General features: G+C 38.7%; 1 protein-coding gene across 2 annotated transcripts in view; it reads right to left on the reverse strand.

Moving 5' to 3' along the window:
- Positions 1-13,567, reverse strand: part of LOC105228023 (sodium-dependent neutral amino acid transporter B(0)AT3) — an 83,944-nt gene that overhangs the window by 11,034 nt on the left and 59,343 nt on the right. Inside the window, exons 5-9 of one of the 2 annotated variants that reach the window (XM_049451263.1) lie at positions 4,083-4,230; positions 3,664-4,025; positions 3,244-3,406; positions 2,980-3,186; positions 2,659-2,727 (exon numbers count right to left, since the gene is read on the reverse strand). In XM_049451263.1, coding sequence (XP_049307220.1) covers positions 2,659-2,727; positions 2,980-3,186; positions 3,244-3,406; positions 3,664-4,025; positions 4,083-4,230 — 949 coding nt within the window. The remainder of the gene's footprint in view (positions 1-2,658; positions 2,728-2,979; positions 3,187-3,243; positions 3,407-3,663; positions 4,026-4,082; positions 4,231-13,567) is intronic. The other variant, XM_011207652.4, reaches the window with a different exon arrangement.

Genomic DNA, 13,567 nt, shown 5'->3' on the forward strand with positions numbered 1-13,567 from the left:
AATTTCGATTCATTAAAATCAACTGATCTTTGAATCTACCATGCAGAAATGAATTCTTTTTATTTACATAATAAGAAATTATATTTAGAGTATGTGAAGTTGTTAACACAATATGACACACATTTTTGTAAACATGTGGGTAATATATATACACTTGTGGCCACGCAAACCTTACCACTATACTTTCTTCAAATTTTTTTTGGACTTTTTCGTTCGGTCGGGATTTTCTTCAATTTTGTTTTTTTTTCTGTTTTTAGTAATCATAAGTAAACTTAATTATATTATCTAATTATAATTATAGTTTTTAATTTATTATTGGTACACCTACTAAACTTCGTGTTTCTATTAAAAAAATAAAATAAAATATAAATTATTAATTTCAAATATAGTGTAAATGAAATTAAATTAAAAAAATACAGAATATCATTTTTTATCGCTGGACAGTCTCTTACATTTCGAGCTCATTTTGTAAAGCTGACAATTGATCTATCTATAGCTGAATGTGTTTGTTTTTAGTTTTTAATATTTTTGTTTAATAACATGTCAATAACTTATTTCGAAATAAAAAATTTCTATACCGCAAAAAGTACCGCTATAAAATGTAGTTAAATATTCACACTACTTGAAAATTTTGAGTGGTAAGGTTTGCGTGGCCACGAGTGTATTTAATATACAGTATAATTTGTAATATCAAAGCGTTCAATAAATTGCAAATTTACCTTTAATATGCAGTGTCTTCTAATATTTTATTCACACAAAGGTGTTTAGTAACGAGAGTTTCTTCAACATTATGCAAAGAGGCAATCACCAGTGTTAGAGTTAGAATATTCCAAGTTTCAGAGCAATTGACAAAATATTCGAAACGGTTATAGAAATTTTGATCCTGTTGTCCTTTCACCAAAGGCATTTATTATTTTTTTAATATTAATTATAAGCTAAGCCGTAAATCGATTTTACAATTGTAAATATTTGAACTTTAAGCTTATCGTCTCTTCGTCTTTTATTTTACATGTAAGACTTGCTTTGTGGTTAAAATGTATTATATGTATTGGACATACACACTTGAACCAACAATGTCCCTTAAAAGGCATATATCTACTTTTTTTAACTAATGAGTGCAAGCATGGACACATACATACATTCCATTTCCGTTTCCGCCGATCTTTTATCTATCTTGTTATTTACAGATCCATACATGAAGCCCACACAAATTGTTTGTTACGATTAGTACACTAAAATAAACATGACAGTGCGGCTATAAAAGCATTTAGTGTCGTCGCTTTGCTAGATGCTGTTATTCGTGCCAATAGATATTTGTATTTTGAAGATTTACATTCAGTTTTTCGGTGCCTTAAAGTTGAGCGATTTTCGATTATGATAAAAGATTACGTTTCGTAGTTAAAAGGCCTCAACAGTGGTGAAAGCATTTTTTTATTTGTTTTGACGTTGATTGCTTTTTTTGTTTTTGCTTCTTCGATAAGTTTAATGAACAAGCGTTAGTGGTACGAGTATTAGTTTTGTGGAGGCGCGTTGCTGCACGATGATTACATTTTTTTTTATATACATTTTATATTAAACATTGTTTTTATTATTAAACATGTATCTGCATTACCAGCTTCTATTTATAACTTGGGCGTCTTCCTTTTTCTAAGTTTATTTAATTTTTTCCTATTATAATATTTGATGAATAAACTTAGTTCAGTAAAACGCTCATTTAATACAAATTATTTGGAGGTAACAGTTGCCTTTTTATTTAAGTTAATTCCGTTTAATATTATTACTTTAAATTTCAATTATCAGTAAGGTAAGTTATTTTTAATGGATTTGCATTTGTTCATGTGCAGTTTAATTCTGTGAAAAATTTTTTAAGAAAGCTTCGTTATGAAAGTATTTGAAAAAGTTGTGTTGTCGTAACCTGAAGACATAAATTAATAAAACAGCGTTTTTAAACCATTTCAACTGGTCAGAAAACTCAGTTCGACATTATCCTGCATTTAAAAACGACATAAATGCTATTATTTTCTTCTGATTTCAAAAGTTTCTTTAAATATTTCATAATAGTCAAAGTGGAGATCGTATAAAATAAGAAAAAAATCTTCAGATTTGCTGCATTGGCTGAGCTTTCCTAACTTTCGATACATAACGTCTTTAAGACTGATCACTGAAAAAATTGGTCGGCTAACTTATGAAAAGAATTAAGAACACTTCTTTCATAGATCATGCAAATGAAAATCTTCAAAAAATGTATTGTAATTAGAATGTTTATTTCCGTCATTCTATTTTTTAAAAAGATAAATTATAAAGCGCTTTCTGTTTAAACAAGTCCCACACAGGTCAACAAAATTTTAAGGATTTTGGGATGCAATTTTTTAAGGCAATACATATCATTACTTTTCTCATATTTTGCTATAGCCTTCCGTTTGTTCTTCAAATTACACTTCTAAACCATTATAACTTAAATCTTGTTTCTCATCATAAAAAGCCAATACGCTTATAACAAAAGCAATGACTTTTAGTAAATTTTAGATCCAGTCTTTAATAGTAATACTAGTTTATAGATTTCCATAAATTGAATTTGGGGAGGCTAACTAAATTACCATTCGCCAAATACCGGATAAAAACACTGTTTTATTAGTCGGAGTATACCTATTAACTTACATCAAAGTCTCCAATAGTGAACCTTGTCGCTGCAAGTAAGTTCTGAGGAGGCATATCAGGACTCATAACCTAATTTTAAAAATGTTCAAACATACATTAGTCACTTTTTGAAATGGGTTATCCACAACGATAACATTACGTGATAAAGGCAATAAATATGGGTGAACTGAAACAGTAAGTAATATCCGATTGACAAAAAAAAAAACAACAATAAACTATACAAAACTGAAGCAAAATTGTTTCGTATATAAAATAGCTTTAGTTATAAGTAGATGTAAAGAAATATATGGTAAATGGATTGAATAGTTGTTTTAAAATCACCTCATCGTCATCATTATCGATCATTTCCTTTGTCGACGCTGTAGTCTCATTTCTCCTTATTGAGCCCTGATGGATGTCTAGATCCACTTTTAGGCATTGGAAGCTTCGCATCAAAAACACAATGGGCATTGGCAAAACACCAGCAAGAATCATTGCTAATGCGACTCCCATTACCCATGTTGGATAATTAGATTGTTGAACAGCTCCCTAAAAATTATTTGGAATAAATAAAAATAATTAATTCACGTATAATAAGTTTGTTACGAGTTGTGCATTCCAGGCTCCATACGTTGGATTTTTGATGACCATGAACACGACGGAGGAAACCAGAATGGCCACCATAATGACTGGGCCAATATAACGCCAAGTTAATTGCCAGTATATACCGGGTCGGTAACCAGTCATCTGATAAATATCTTCTGTAAATCTACATGATACATACATATACAATATTTGTAATTGAATAGACTGAAATCAGAAAAGTTCTGTATGTAAATATAATATTCAATCAAAGATAGAGCCGTAAATTTATTACTTTGAATCAAGTTATTTTAACAAAAATAATAATAATATTTTTTCACAAAAAATTTAGTATGAGCATATAACGTGAGTAATAAGAAAATTTGCATTTTAAAGAGAGTGTTAAGTTTTATTAGCATTTCAAATAAACTATAAAATATTTACCTCTCGTGTCCGTAGACGTATACCACTGCAATTGTTTCCATCAATGCGACCACAACCAAACCAATGGTGCCCGCAAATGAGTCAAACATTTTGAGCCAATATTCACCGGCACCTGTACAGAAGATGAAACCGACAATGAAGCAGAATAGACATACCACCCCTGTCACATGTTGTTTCTTAACCCGTTTAATGATATCAATGTCAAAAAGTGTACAAAGCATTCCCTCCAGTATGCCAATTTGAGATCCCAGGCCTAAAGAAAGTAACATTGTAAAGAACAGAACTGCCCAGAATGGGGCACCAGGTAACTCCACAATAGCCTGAGTAATAACAATAAACGCTAATCCAGTGCCCTCTGCAGCCTGCAAAATACATTTTTAAAAATTATTTAACTCATATAAACATAAATGCAGACATACATTGTCCAGTTGTTTTGATAGGCTACATTCTTCAAGTTCCAAGTTGATGGACTCGCTACCGTTAACTTTTGCCATCACTGATTCGTATTCTTCAAATGTTGCATTCTTGTAATGAAGTAAATCATGTTTGATTAAGATGTCCTTATTACTGTTGATAATAAAAAATGTCATAAAATAATTAACTAATTATAGCAGCATTTTCAAAATTTCAAAGGGAATTATGGCTTAACTATTAGTCTTATTTATTTCCAACAGTAGTAAAAAATCATAATTTCCACCTTTTATTTTATTTTTGATAATCTATATATGAAACATTGGAAGAATCGCAATACATGGTTGAAATCCAACCATCAAAAAATAGAGAAGTAGAAAATATTATTACTAGTATTTAAACCAAAAGAGGCTCCCGGCTTCGACTTAGTGACTGCTAATGTACTAAAAAATTTAACGCGAAAAGCAATAGCAAAGCTTACGATGAAAATAAACGCTTGCTTAAATTTCAGATACGTCCCACTGTCATGGAAAGTATGTGAAATCATTATGGTACAAAAACCTGGCAAAAGCACACATGAAGCCTCGTCATATCGTCCAATCTCACTGTTGTCTATTTTGTCCAAACTACTTGAAGCTGTAATCATAAGAAGAACATAATTGAATAAAAGGGACTTATGCCAATTCCTCAATTTGGATTTAGATCCACACATCCACAATCGATCAAGTTCATCGAAAAACGAGCATAATTGAAGATGCGATGAAAAAAAAGCACAATTGCACAGCTGTTTTCTTGACGTATCGCAAGCGTTCGATAGAGTATGGCACCATGGATTACTTCATAAATTAAGACTTCACTTTCCTCAGTATCTAACTGAACTAGTTGACTCTTACCTGAGCAACCGCTACTTCAGGATCAAGCAGGGACAAGCATATAATACGTTACAGCCGATAAAAAGAGGTGTACCCCAAGGAAGTGTTCTGGGACCAATCTTATACATTTTGTTTATTAGCGACATGCCTGCGCCGCCAAACTGTGCAATCGCCACTTTTGCAGATGATACCTGCATCATTACAATCGGCAAAAATGAAGTTGAGTCGTCGCACAGAATGCAATCTTCACTAAATCAAATTGTAGAATGTACACGGAAATGGTACATAACTTTAAACGAGTTGAATTATATGTACATCTTTATATATATAAATCTTCTGACCGTGTGTTTGCATTTGAACTGCTCCTAAACGGATGTACCGATTTTGATGAAATTTTGTGTGTATGTGCAAGGAGATTCGGGAATGGTTTAGATTTACAATTTGGTCCACTGGAAAATGTTTTTTAAATTATTTTTTCATTTTTAATCAATTGTTAATTTTGAAATGTTTGACCGATAGATGGCGCCACCATCGCAGTATCCAATATTCAAACCTTAAATGGGCGTAAACGTGCATTAAACAGCCGATTTTTTTGTCATCCACGCTTGAGAACCGTTTCTTAATATGCAGTCCACTAGGCTGACAATCGATTGGACTCGATTGATTTCACTGATGCACAGCCCAAATTCAATAGTATTTTTACCCAAAAAAACAATTCTTTCTTAACGCACGAAATGCTTTTTGATTCATTTTTGTTGCTTCATCAAAAATGCGGTTGTTCCTTAACTAATACTTATAATCTAAGTAATAGAAATCTTATAGATGGTATTAGTAGTACTACCTATGTAACAGCCACAGTAAAACGTGGACGGGTCCTCTAGTATCTATATAAACTTCACTAACAAAAGTGCTACGTACATCCCCGTACATATTGAAAATGAAGTAATCCCGTATTCCACCTTGGTGATATATCTTGGTATGACGTTGGATGCAAAGTTGAATTGGAGGGAGCATATACAAAAAAATAGTTTCAGAATTTAAACTAAAATACCACAAAATAAACTGGTTGATCGTCAATAAATCACCATTAAAAACATAAAAATCCTAGTCCACATTCAAACTTTGAAAACTATTTAATATGGAATTCAACTATGGGGATGCGCTGCCCCGTAATATAACGAAACGGTCCAAAGATTCCAAAACAAAATTCTGGTAAATGCCCCGTGGTACATACGCAATTCGGATCTACATCGTGATCTTCATTTAAAAATGGTTCGGGAAGTCATTCGTGAAACAGCATCGAAGCATGCAAAAAGGTTACAAAATCATATAAACACTAAAACCCGACAACTAGGAGAGACTAGAAGTAGCAGGCGCAAACTGAAAAGAACAACGTTTCATGATCTATTAAGAAACTAAGAAAATAACAAATATCATTATATTTAGTTATTAAATTTAGTTTAAAACAGAAAAGCTTTTTATTACAGCTTTTATTGTTTTACTTCATAAATTGAGAAAAATCTTGCTTTTAGTTTTCATTTATCACTACATAGTTGCAATTTCAATGAAATGAAAAACCATCATTTATTACGTTTCAATAAAAATAAAATATTCTATATATGTTATCGTTCAATACTCGAGAGATGTTTTTGTACTCCTCATCGTCTATTGACACCACAATCGCAAAGGACCTATTCTCGTAGAAAGAATAGTGTAGTTTTTATAGCGGATAAACAGGTGCATCCGTGGTTTACGCCTTTCAATGTACCCAATGTATTTTATGTATACAATAATAATCTATTTACGCTGTGAAAAGTGAAAAAAGTTTAACTTTAAAATATATTTATCTCTTGTTATATTAATTTTTTGGGTAATTTTATAAAGAAATAATAGAAACCTACAATTGTTGGCTCCTATTGGTTATTGCGAAATTTAGAACGCAAAAGATTAGAGCGATAGTCGAAGTATCAGTACGAGCACATACTTTCCATTCAATAATATTAAAGTGATGAACGTTTCTTTTGTCCTTATACGAGTATATGTTTACTCAACTACGAACTTATGCGAAAAAGGTTTTTAAAAATTAATTGTTAAGGTTCAACTTGAAGTCATTATACATTTTTTTGCAGATATCAGTCGAGCTATAATAGCTCTAATTTTTTCGAACTTTAGCATTATAGTCGTCATCAAACGTACTCATTAGTAACTACAGGTACTTGTGTAGTTCGCCGTGTTTGTACTAGGAAATAAATATATTCTATACTAAGGCGGGATTCTTAAATATCTAGCAGTAGTAATAGGACCAACGCCGACAGTCATCCGAAAAATTTAATGTAATGCTACAAGTAAGTAGGGATGTAGGGCAGGTCGCCTCCACGCTGGTGCATCCTGGGTAACGCTAAATGGCCTGCGGCCTACACGGCCTGACAACTCCCTGACGACTTTGGCACTGAACTGTTTTTTTTTTTTGTAGAGTAGGTAATCTTATTTGGATCTGGTAGAACCCTGGGCTGGTGGTGGCAACATTCTGGCACCTAAGTATGATGGGGTGACACCCATCAGAAATGGCTACTGGGCTAATGTCGCTCCGTCGTCGTTAAGTTGGCGTGGTAGGTGTAAGTTGAGATTACTCCTTCTTTACGCTGGTCGGCTCTGAACGTATTGCCTCATAAGGGCGTACGTCAACCCTCGCCTTGACCTCGTCGCGACTACCTTCTGGGGGACGGATAGCGGCTCTGAGTGGGGACCCTCTTAACATGGACAAGTCATTAACAAACACAACAAACGGAAAGGCGACGAAGGGAGATGAAGTGATGTCGAATTCGACACCCGGATTCGTTCCAGGCCGGGCTGCTGCTCTTGTGGCGACGAAACCGTCGCTGAGTAGCTGCAGCAACAAGACAAAGACCTCGATAGTAGTCTCCTCATCAGGCGGAAGAACGGGAGGAGCCGGCGCAAAACCACCGGCTAAAGAGGTAGTGAAGGGTGGAGCCTTCGTGCATTGCGGAATCGCTAGCACTAGCAGAGGAACTTCTGCTAGAATTATGAAGGGGTCCACGGGGGCCACTAGCAGGGGAGCTTTAGCTAGGAAGCTGAAGTCGGACCGTCGACTAGCGGCAAAAATTGTAGAACGCTACGGTGGCAAGCATGCTGGTCAGGTATCAGAGCAGCATGCAAACACGCTCGAATGGGCCAAGAGGATTCTGAGTGAGAGCGAGACCGATAGGTCACGACTCGAAACGAAGGTACCTGAACCAGCGGTTAAGTGGCCAAGGTCGCATGAGGGAGAAACCTCCCTTGGTAAGAAACCGCGAACGGGGGGTCTGCGCCAACTTTTAGCGAAATCGCTAAAAGCGCTGGCGCCAGAGTACTTGGTGTGCTCGACCGTAGCAGGGAGGACGGTGCCATCTCCCACGAAGAGTGGAAGAGAGTAGCGGCGGCTATCTCTTCAGTCTTCCTCAAGGTGGTTAAGGGAAACCCGGGGCCACCCCCAAAATGTGTAAGTGCCGGTTGGCACCATGGGCTGCACAAGCTGACAAGGTGTGCCGATGAAAGATCGGCCATCTTATATAAGGAGGCAGTATCTCAGGTGGGGGAGGTTTGGAAGGGAGCCAGACTGGAGGCCGTAGACAAAGCGGACCTTCCTCTTCGTCTGGCTGCCGGCTGAACCTTCCACTGCAAATGAGATTGAGGAAATCCTCAAGTACTGCAACCCGTCACTTCCCACGCATGACTGGAGGGTTATAAGGCTGGAGAGAACCGATGAACCATATCGGCAGGCATTAATAATGCTTAACGAGGAGTCCATCGGTCCTCTCACTAAAACCTAGGGAGCCATCAGCTATGGTTTCGAAATGGTGGTGCTAAAGGTACTCCCAACGAACACCAGAGCGGATGGCACCCAAGCTGCAGATGCAGGGGAGAGGGCAGACGGCGTTAGCGATGGTCAAGCGACCATGGAAAATGACCCAAACTCTCGGACGTGGCGAGTTTTGGAGGCGGTTCGTCGATTGGCGACTCCGTCTTCAGCCTTGAACAGCTGTTTGAGGAGGTGAGAGTCGATCACGACATGAGCGCTGAACTAGCGCTCCTAGAGGAGGGTCTGAGGGATGAAATTCCTCCAGATTAACCTCCAACACTCAAAGGCGGCCTCCGTCAATCTACTGCTTCGTCTGGAGCAAGACGAAGCCGATGTCGTCCTGATCCAGGAACCGTGGATGACTAGTAGCGGGATCTATGGCTTGAGGACGAAGAGTCATAAGCTGCTGGCGACCAACGATTCAGGTAGAAACAGAGCCTGTATGCTGGTCAGAAATGAATTAACGGTATTTCTTTTACCTAATTTTAGCAATGCTGACATAGTAACAGCAAAACTGGAGTGCGATACCGGAAATGTCTGGATTATCTCTGCATATATGCTGCATGATGATGCGGTGGAACCGCCTCCCGTATTGCTAAGGAAGACCTTGGCGGAAGCGTCCCGGAATGGTGCCGACGTTATCATCGGCTCGGACGCCAACTCGCGACACTCGATCTGGGGCAGCTCGGATACAAATAATAGAGGTGAGTCGCTTTTTGATTTTATTGTAAGCGAAAATCGTCGCATTTGTAATAGGGGAAATTCTCCAACTTTTGTGACCGCATGCAGGGAGGAGGTTCTCGACCTTACCCTAGCCTCTCATGCGATTGCCTCGCTGATCTCAAACTGGAGGGCCCTCGATGATCATTCATTTTCCGATCACAGGTATATCGGTTTTAGTCTAGTCGGAGAAGGTCCGCCTAGGAAATCATTTAGAAATCCTAGGAACACGGACTGGGAAGGCTACCGAAGGAGGCTTCGACAAACTCTTCCACGTGCACCGGGGATGAACACACTGGCTAAAGATTTCGCTGTTGGGACCTTTCTTGATATTGAGGGAGCTTTCAACAATGTCTTGCCGGAGACAGTCATAACTGCTCTAGATGGTCTTGGGGTTGAATCGAACCTCAAGCACCTCATCTTCAGTCTTCTGTGAGACAGAGTGGTCGAAACAGAATGGGGCAGCGCGCGCGCGGCGAAATGTGAGCAGGGGAACCCCTCAGGACGGGGTTCTTTCTCCTCTTCTATGGATCCTGGTCGTTAACGACCTTCTTAAGAAACTAGAGGATCTGAGCTGTGGGGTGATTGCCTATGCAGACGATGTTGCACTTACGGTCAAAGGAAAATTCCTTAGCACCGTATACGAGCTGACGCAGGGATATCTCGGCGTTGTAACAAAATGGGCGGTCGGAAGTGGACTCGCCATAAACCCGAATAAAACAGAAATGGTTTTATTTAGCAGAAGATATAAGATCCTAGTCGCACCGTTGCCGCAAATGGGAGGTATTTGCCTACAACCGGCAGATACAGTGAAGTATCTAGGGCTCATCCTGGATAAGAAGCTTTCATGGAAGCCGAATATCGAGGAGAGAGCCAAAAAGGCATCGATTGCCCTATACTGCTGTAAAGGAGCTATCGGCAAAAGGTGGGGCCTCTCACCAAAGGTGGTCCTCTGGCTCTATGACACCATAGTAAAGCCTATAATGTTCTATGGAGTCTTTATGTGGTGGAGGGCTTTACAGAGGATCACACTTGCTAAGAAACTCGAAAACGTTGAACGTTGCTGCGCTCATCAGCATGTGCGGTGCATTAAGGTCCACCCCAACCATGGCACTTAATGCAATTTTGAACATAACGCCCGCTGACATTGCCGGAAGGTGTATGGCGCAAAAGTGGCGATTAGGCTCAGGGAATCTGGGTTCCTAAAGGAGCGTGTTTCTGAACACTCAGACATCCTTACAAGCTTTGATGTCGAGAAGCTGCAATCACAACAGATAGCCGAACGATTTTCTACTCGGCTTGCACTTCTGCTCTCTGAGAGCATTCGTCAACAACTCGATATAAGGGATCTGTGGGACGGCATTTCAAGCTCCTAACATACAGCTGCAACCAAAACCATTGGTTTTCGGAAAATTCAACAGAACAGCTGACATAACGAGGAATGCTGTGCTGCAGTGGAGAGAAAACAGGCTACCTACCTCGCAACGTTACGATCGACCACAACACGTGCGGGATGGGATAGATACAGAGAGTTGAAGAGGGAAGCGAGACGCATTTGCAGGCAGAAAAAAGAGGCCGAAATACGTGAGTATGAAAAGCTTGATAAGCTGCTCGGAAATTCTACGAAAAAATGTGGCGGCTAACAGAAGGTTTCAAGATCGGAGCATACTCTTGTAGAAACCCCAAAAGTGATCTAGTGAGCGATGCTCAGAGCATACTAAAATTATGGAGGAAACACTTCTCTAGCCTGCTGAATGGCAGTGAACGTACAACGCCAAGAGAAAGCGAACTCGATTCCCCAATGGATGACAATGGAGCGGACGTTCCATTGCCCGACCCGAAGAAGTTCGAATAGCAATTACTCGTCTGAAGAACAACAAAGCAGCGTATGCCGATGGATTGCCGGCCGAGCTATTCAAACACAGTGGCGAAGAACTTCAGCAACATCAAACGCTCCGTCAGGGTCGAGAAGGACCTCTCCGAGCCCTTCGATACCAAACGAGGTTTAAGACAAGGCGACTCCCTATCGTGCAACTTCTTCAACCTGTTGCTGGAGAAAATAATTCGAGCAGGCACAATCTTTTATAAGAGTGTACAGCTGCTGGCGAATGCCGATGATATTGATATAACCAACACCAGCGCCGTTAGTTCTGCTTTCTCCAGACTGGACAAGGAAGCAAAGCAAATGGGTCTGGCAGTGAATGAGGGCAAGACGAAATATCTCCTGTCATCACACAAACAGTCGTAGCAGTCGTGACATGGCTTTCACGTCACTGTTGACAGTCATAACTTTGAAGTCGTAGATAATTTCGTCTATTTTGGAACCAGTGTAAACACCACCAACAATGTCAGCCTGGAAATCCAACGCAGGATAATTCTTGCCAACAGGTGCTACTTTGGACTGAGTAGGCAATTAAGAAGTAAAGTCCTCTCTCGACGAACAAAAATCAAACTCTATAAGTCACTCATAATTCCCGTCCTGCAATATGGTGCTCGGACGATGGCAACAACTGATGAGCCGGCGTTGCGAGTTTTCGAGAGAAAAGTTCTGCGAAAGATTTATGGTCCTTTGCGCGTTGACCACGGCGAATATCGCATTCGATGGAACGATGAGCTGTATGAGATATATGATGGAATTGGTATTGTGCAGCGAATTAAAAGACAGCGGCTACGCTGGCTAGGTCATGTTGTCCGAATGAACGAAAGGACTCCAGCTTTGAAAGTATTCGATGAAGTACCCGCCGGGGGAAGCAGAAGAAGTGGAAGAGCTTCACTCTGTTGAAAGGACCTGGCTTCGCTTGGAGTATCCAATTGGCGCCACATAGCAAAACTATAATGGCGTAAGCGGTGTCTACGCCAGTAAAGAAGAAGAAGAAAGTTACTCAAGATCTACAGTCACACAGTCGGATTTCAACTCGTCTCATCATCCTGATCACTTATACATACATATATAACTCCATATCTATGTAATTCAATTAGTTTTAGGTGATACATACAGCCGTTAAGTAAACAAAACTATTATATTCTGTAGCAACATGTTGCAGGAGTATAAAAATTGTTGCGACATGTCATAAGCTATAAGTATATTCATTAGTGCTTTATTTGTATACTGGAAAGTAAAGGAATCAGATGGATTTTTGAATTTTAATATGGGGAGTAGATATGGTTGTATCCATTTTCGCGCCGCAATATAGAAATGTTGTAATAATACTGCTTATCGAATTTGATTTGGTCTAGTGAAAAGCGTTTTCAACTAAAATTTTGTCTGCGGCTCTTATAAAGTCTTCGCATATCATCTCGGGTGCAAAATTTTATATCCATGACGCATTTTTTATTTATTTCTAGCACTTTTAGTCGTTTTTAACAAAACAGTTATATGAGGAGTGGAGGGGTTATAATTCGAATTCATCTTCAGCAGTTTAGGAAATAGGTTCATATAACGCAATATCTAACTCGATTAATTTAAGTGATACAGCCAATCGTTAGGTAAACAATTATTTTATTACCATTATACGATAAGAGTATAAGAAGTGCAAAATTTAATTTTTTTTAGTATTTTTTTCTCCATATTATAATAAATAATTTAAACGAACGTAAGCTTCGGGTTTTACTCAAAAATTATAGGACATCCACAGAAAAATTTAGTTGTGACAATCCAGTCCTATGTTTTACTGATTATAGCTTGTAGTAGCCACATAAACGCATAATAGTAGGGGAGCCCAAGAGGGGATTTTTGCAGTTACTTAAGCGTGTCAGAAAACTATATGGGGAGAAACATTGTACCCTTTTATGTACCCCTACCAAATATGAGCCCTTAATATGGAGGCGTGCGTTGGGAGGGGTTCGTCAGATTAGAGAAAAAAAATCGATCCTTCGGGAAACTCGAGCGCGTCAGATTAAGAGATGGTATGTTAAATGCATGAAGACGAGTGTATATTTCAATATTCTGACAGTTTAAGGGTGGCTTAGAGAAATAGCAGGGTGACAAATCTGTAAAAAAAAACGTCACCTTGAAATACTCGAGCGCGATAGATTTTTTTTT

Source organism: Bactrocera dorsalis, chromosome 3, assembly GCF_023373825.1.
Source record: "Bactrocera dorsalis isolate Fly_Bdor chromosome 3, ASM2337382v1, whole genome shotgun sequence".
In the NCBI taxonomy this organism is placed as follows: domain Eukaryota; kingdom Metazoa; phylum Arthropoda; class Insecta; order Diptera; family Tephritidae; genus Bactrocera; species Bactrocera dorsalis.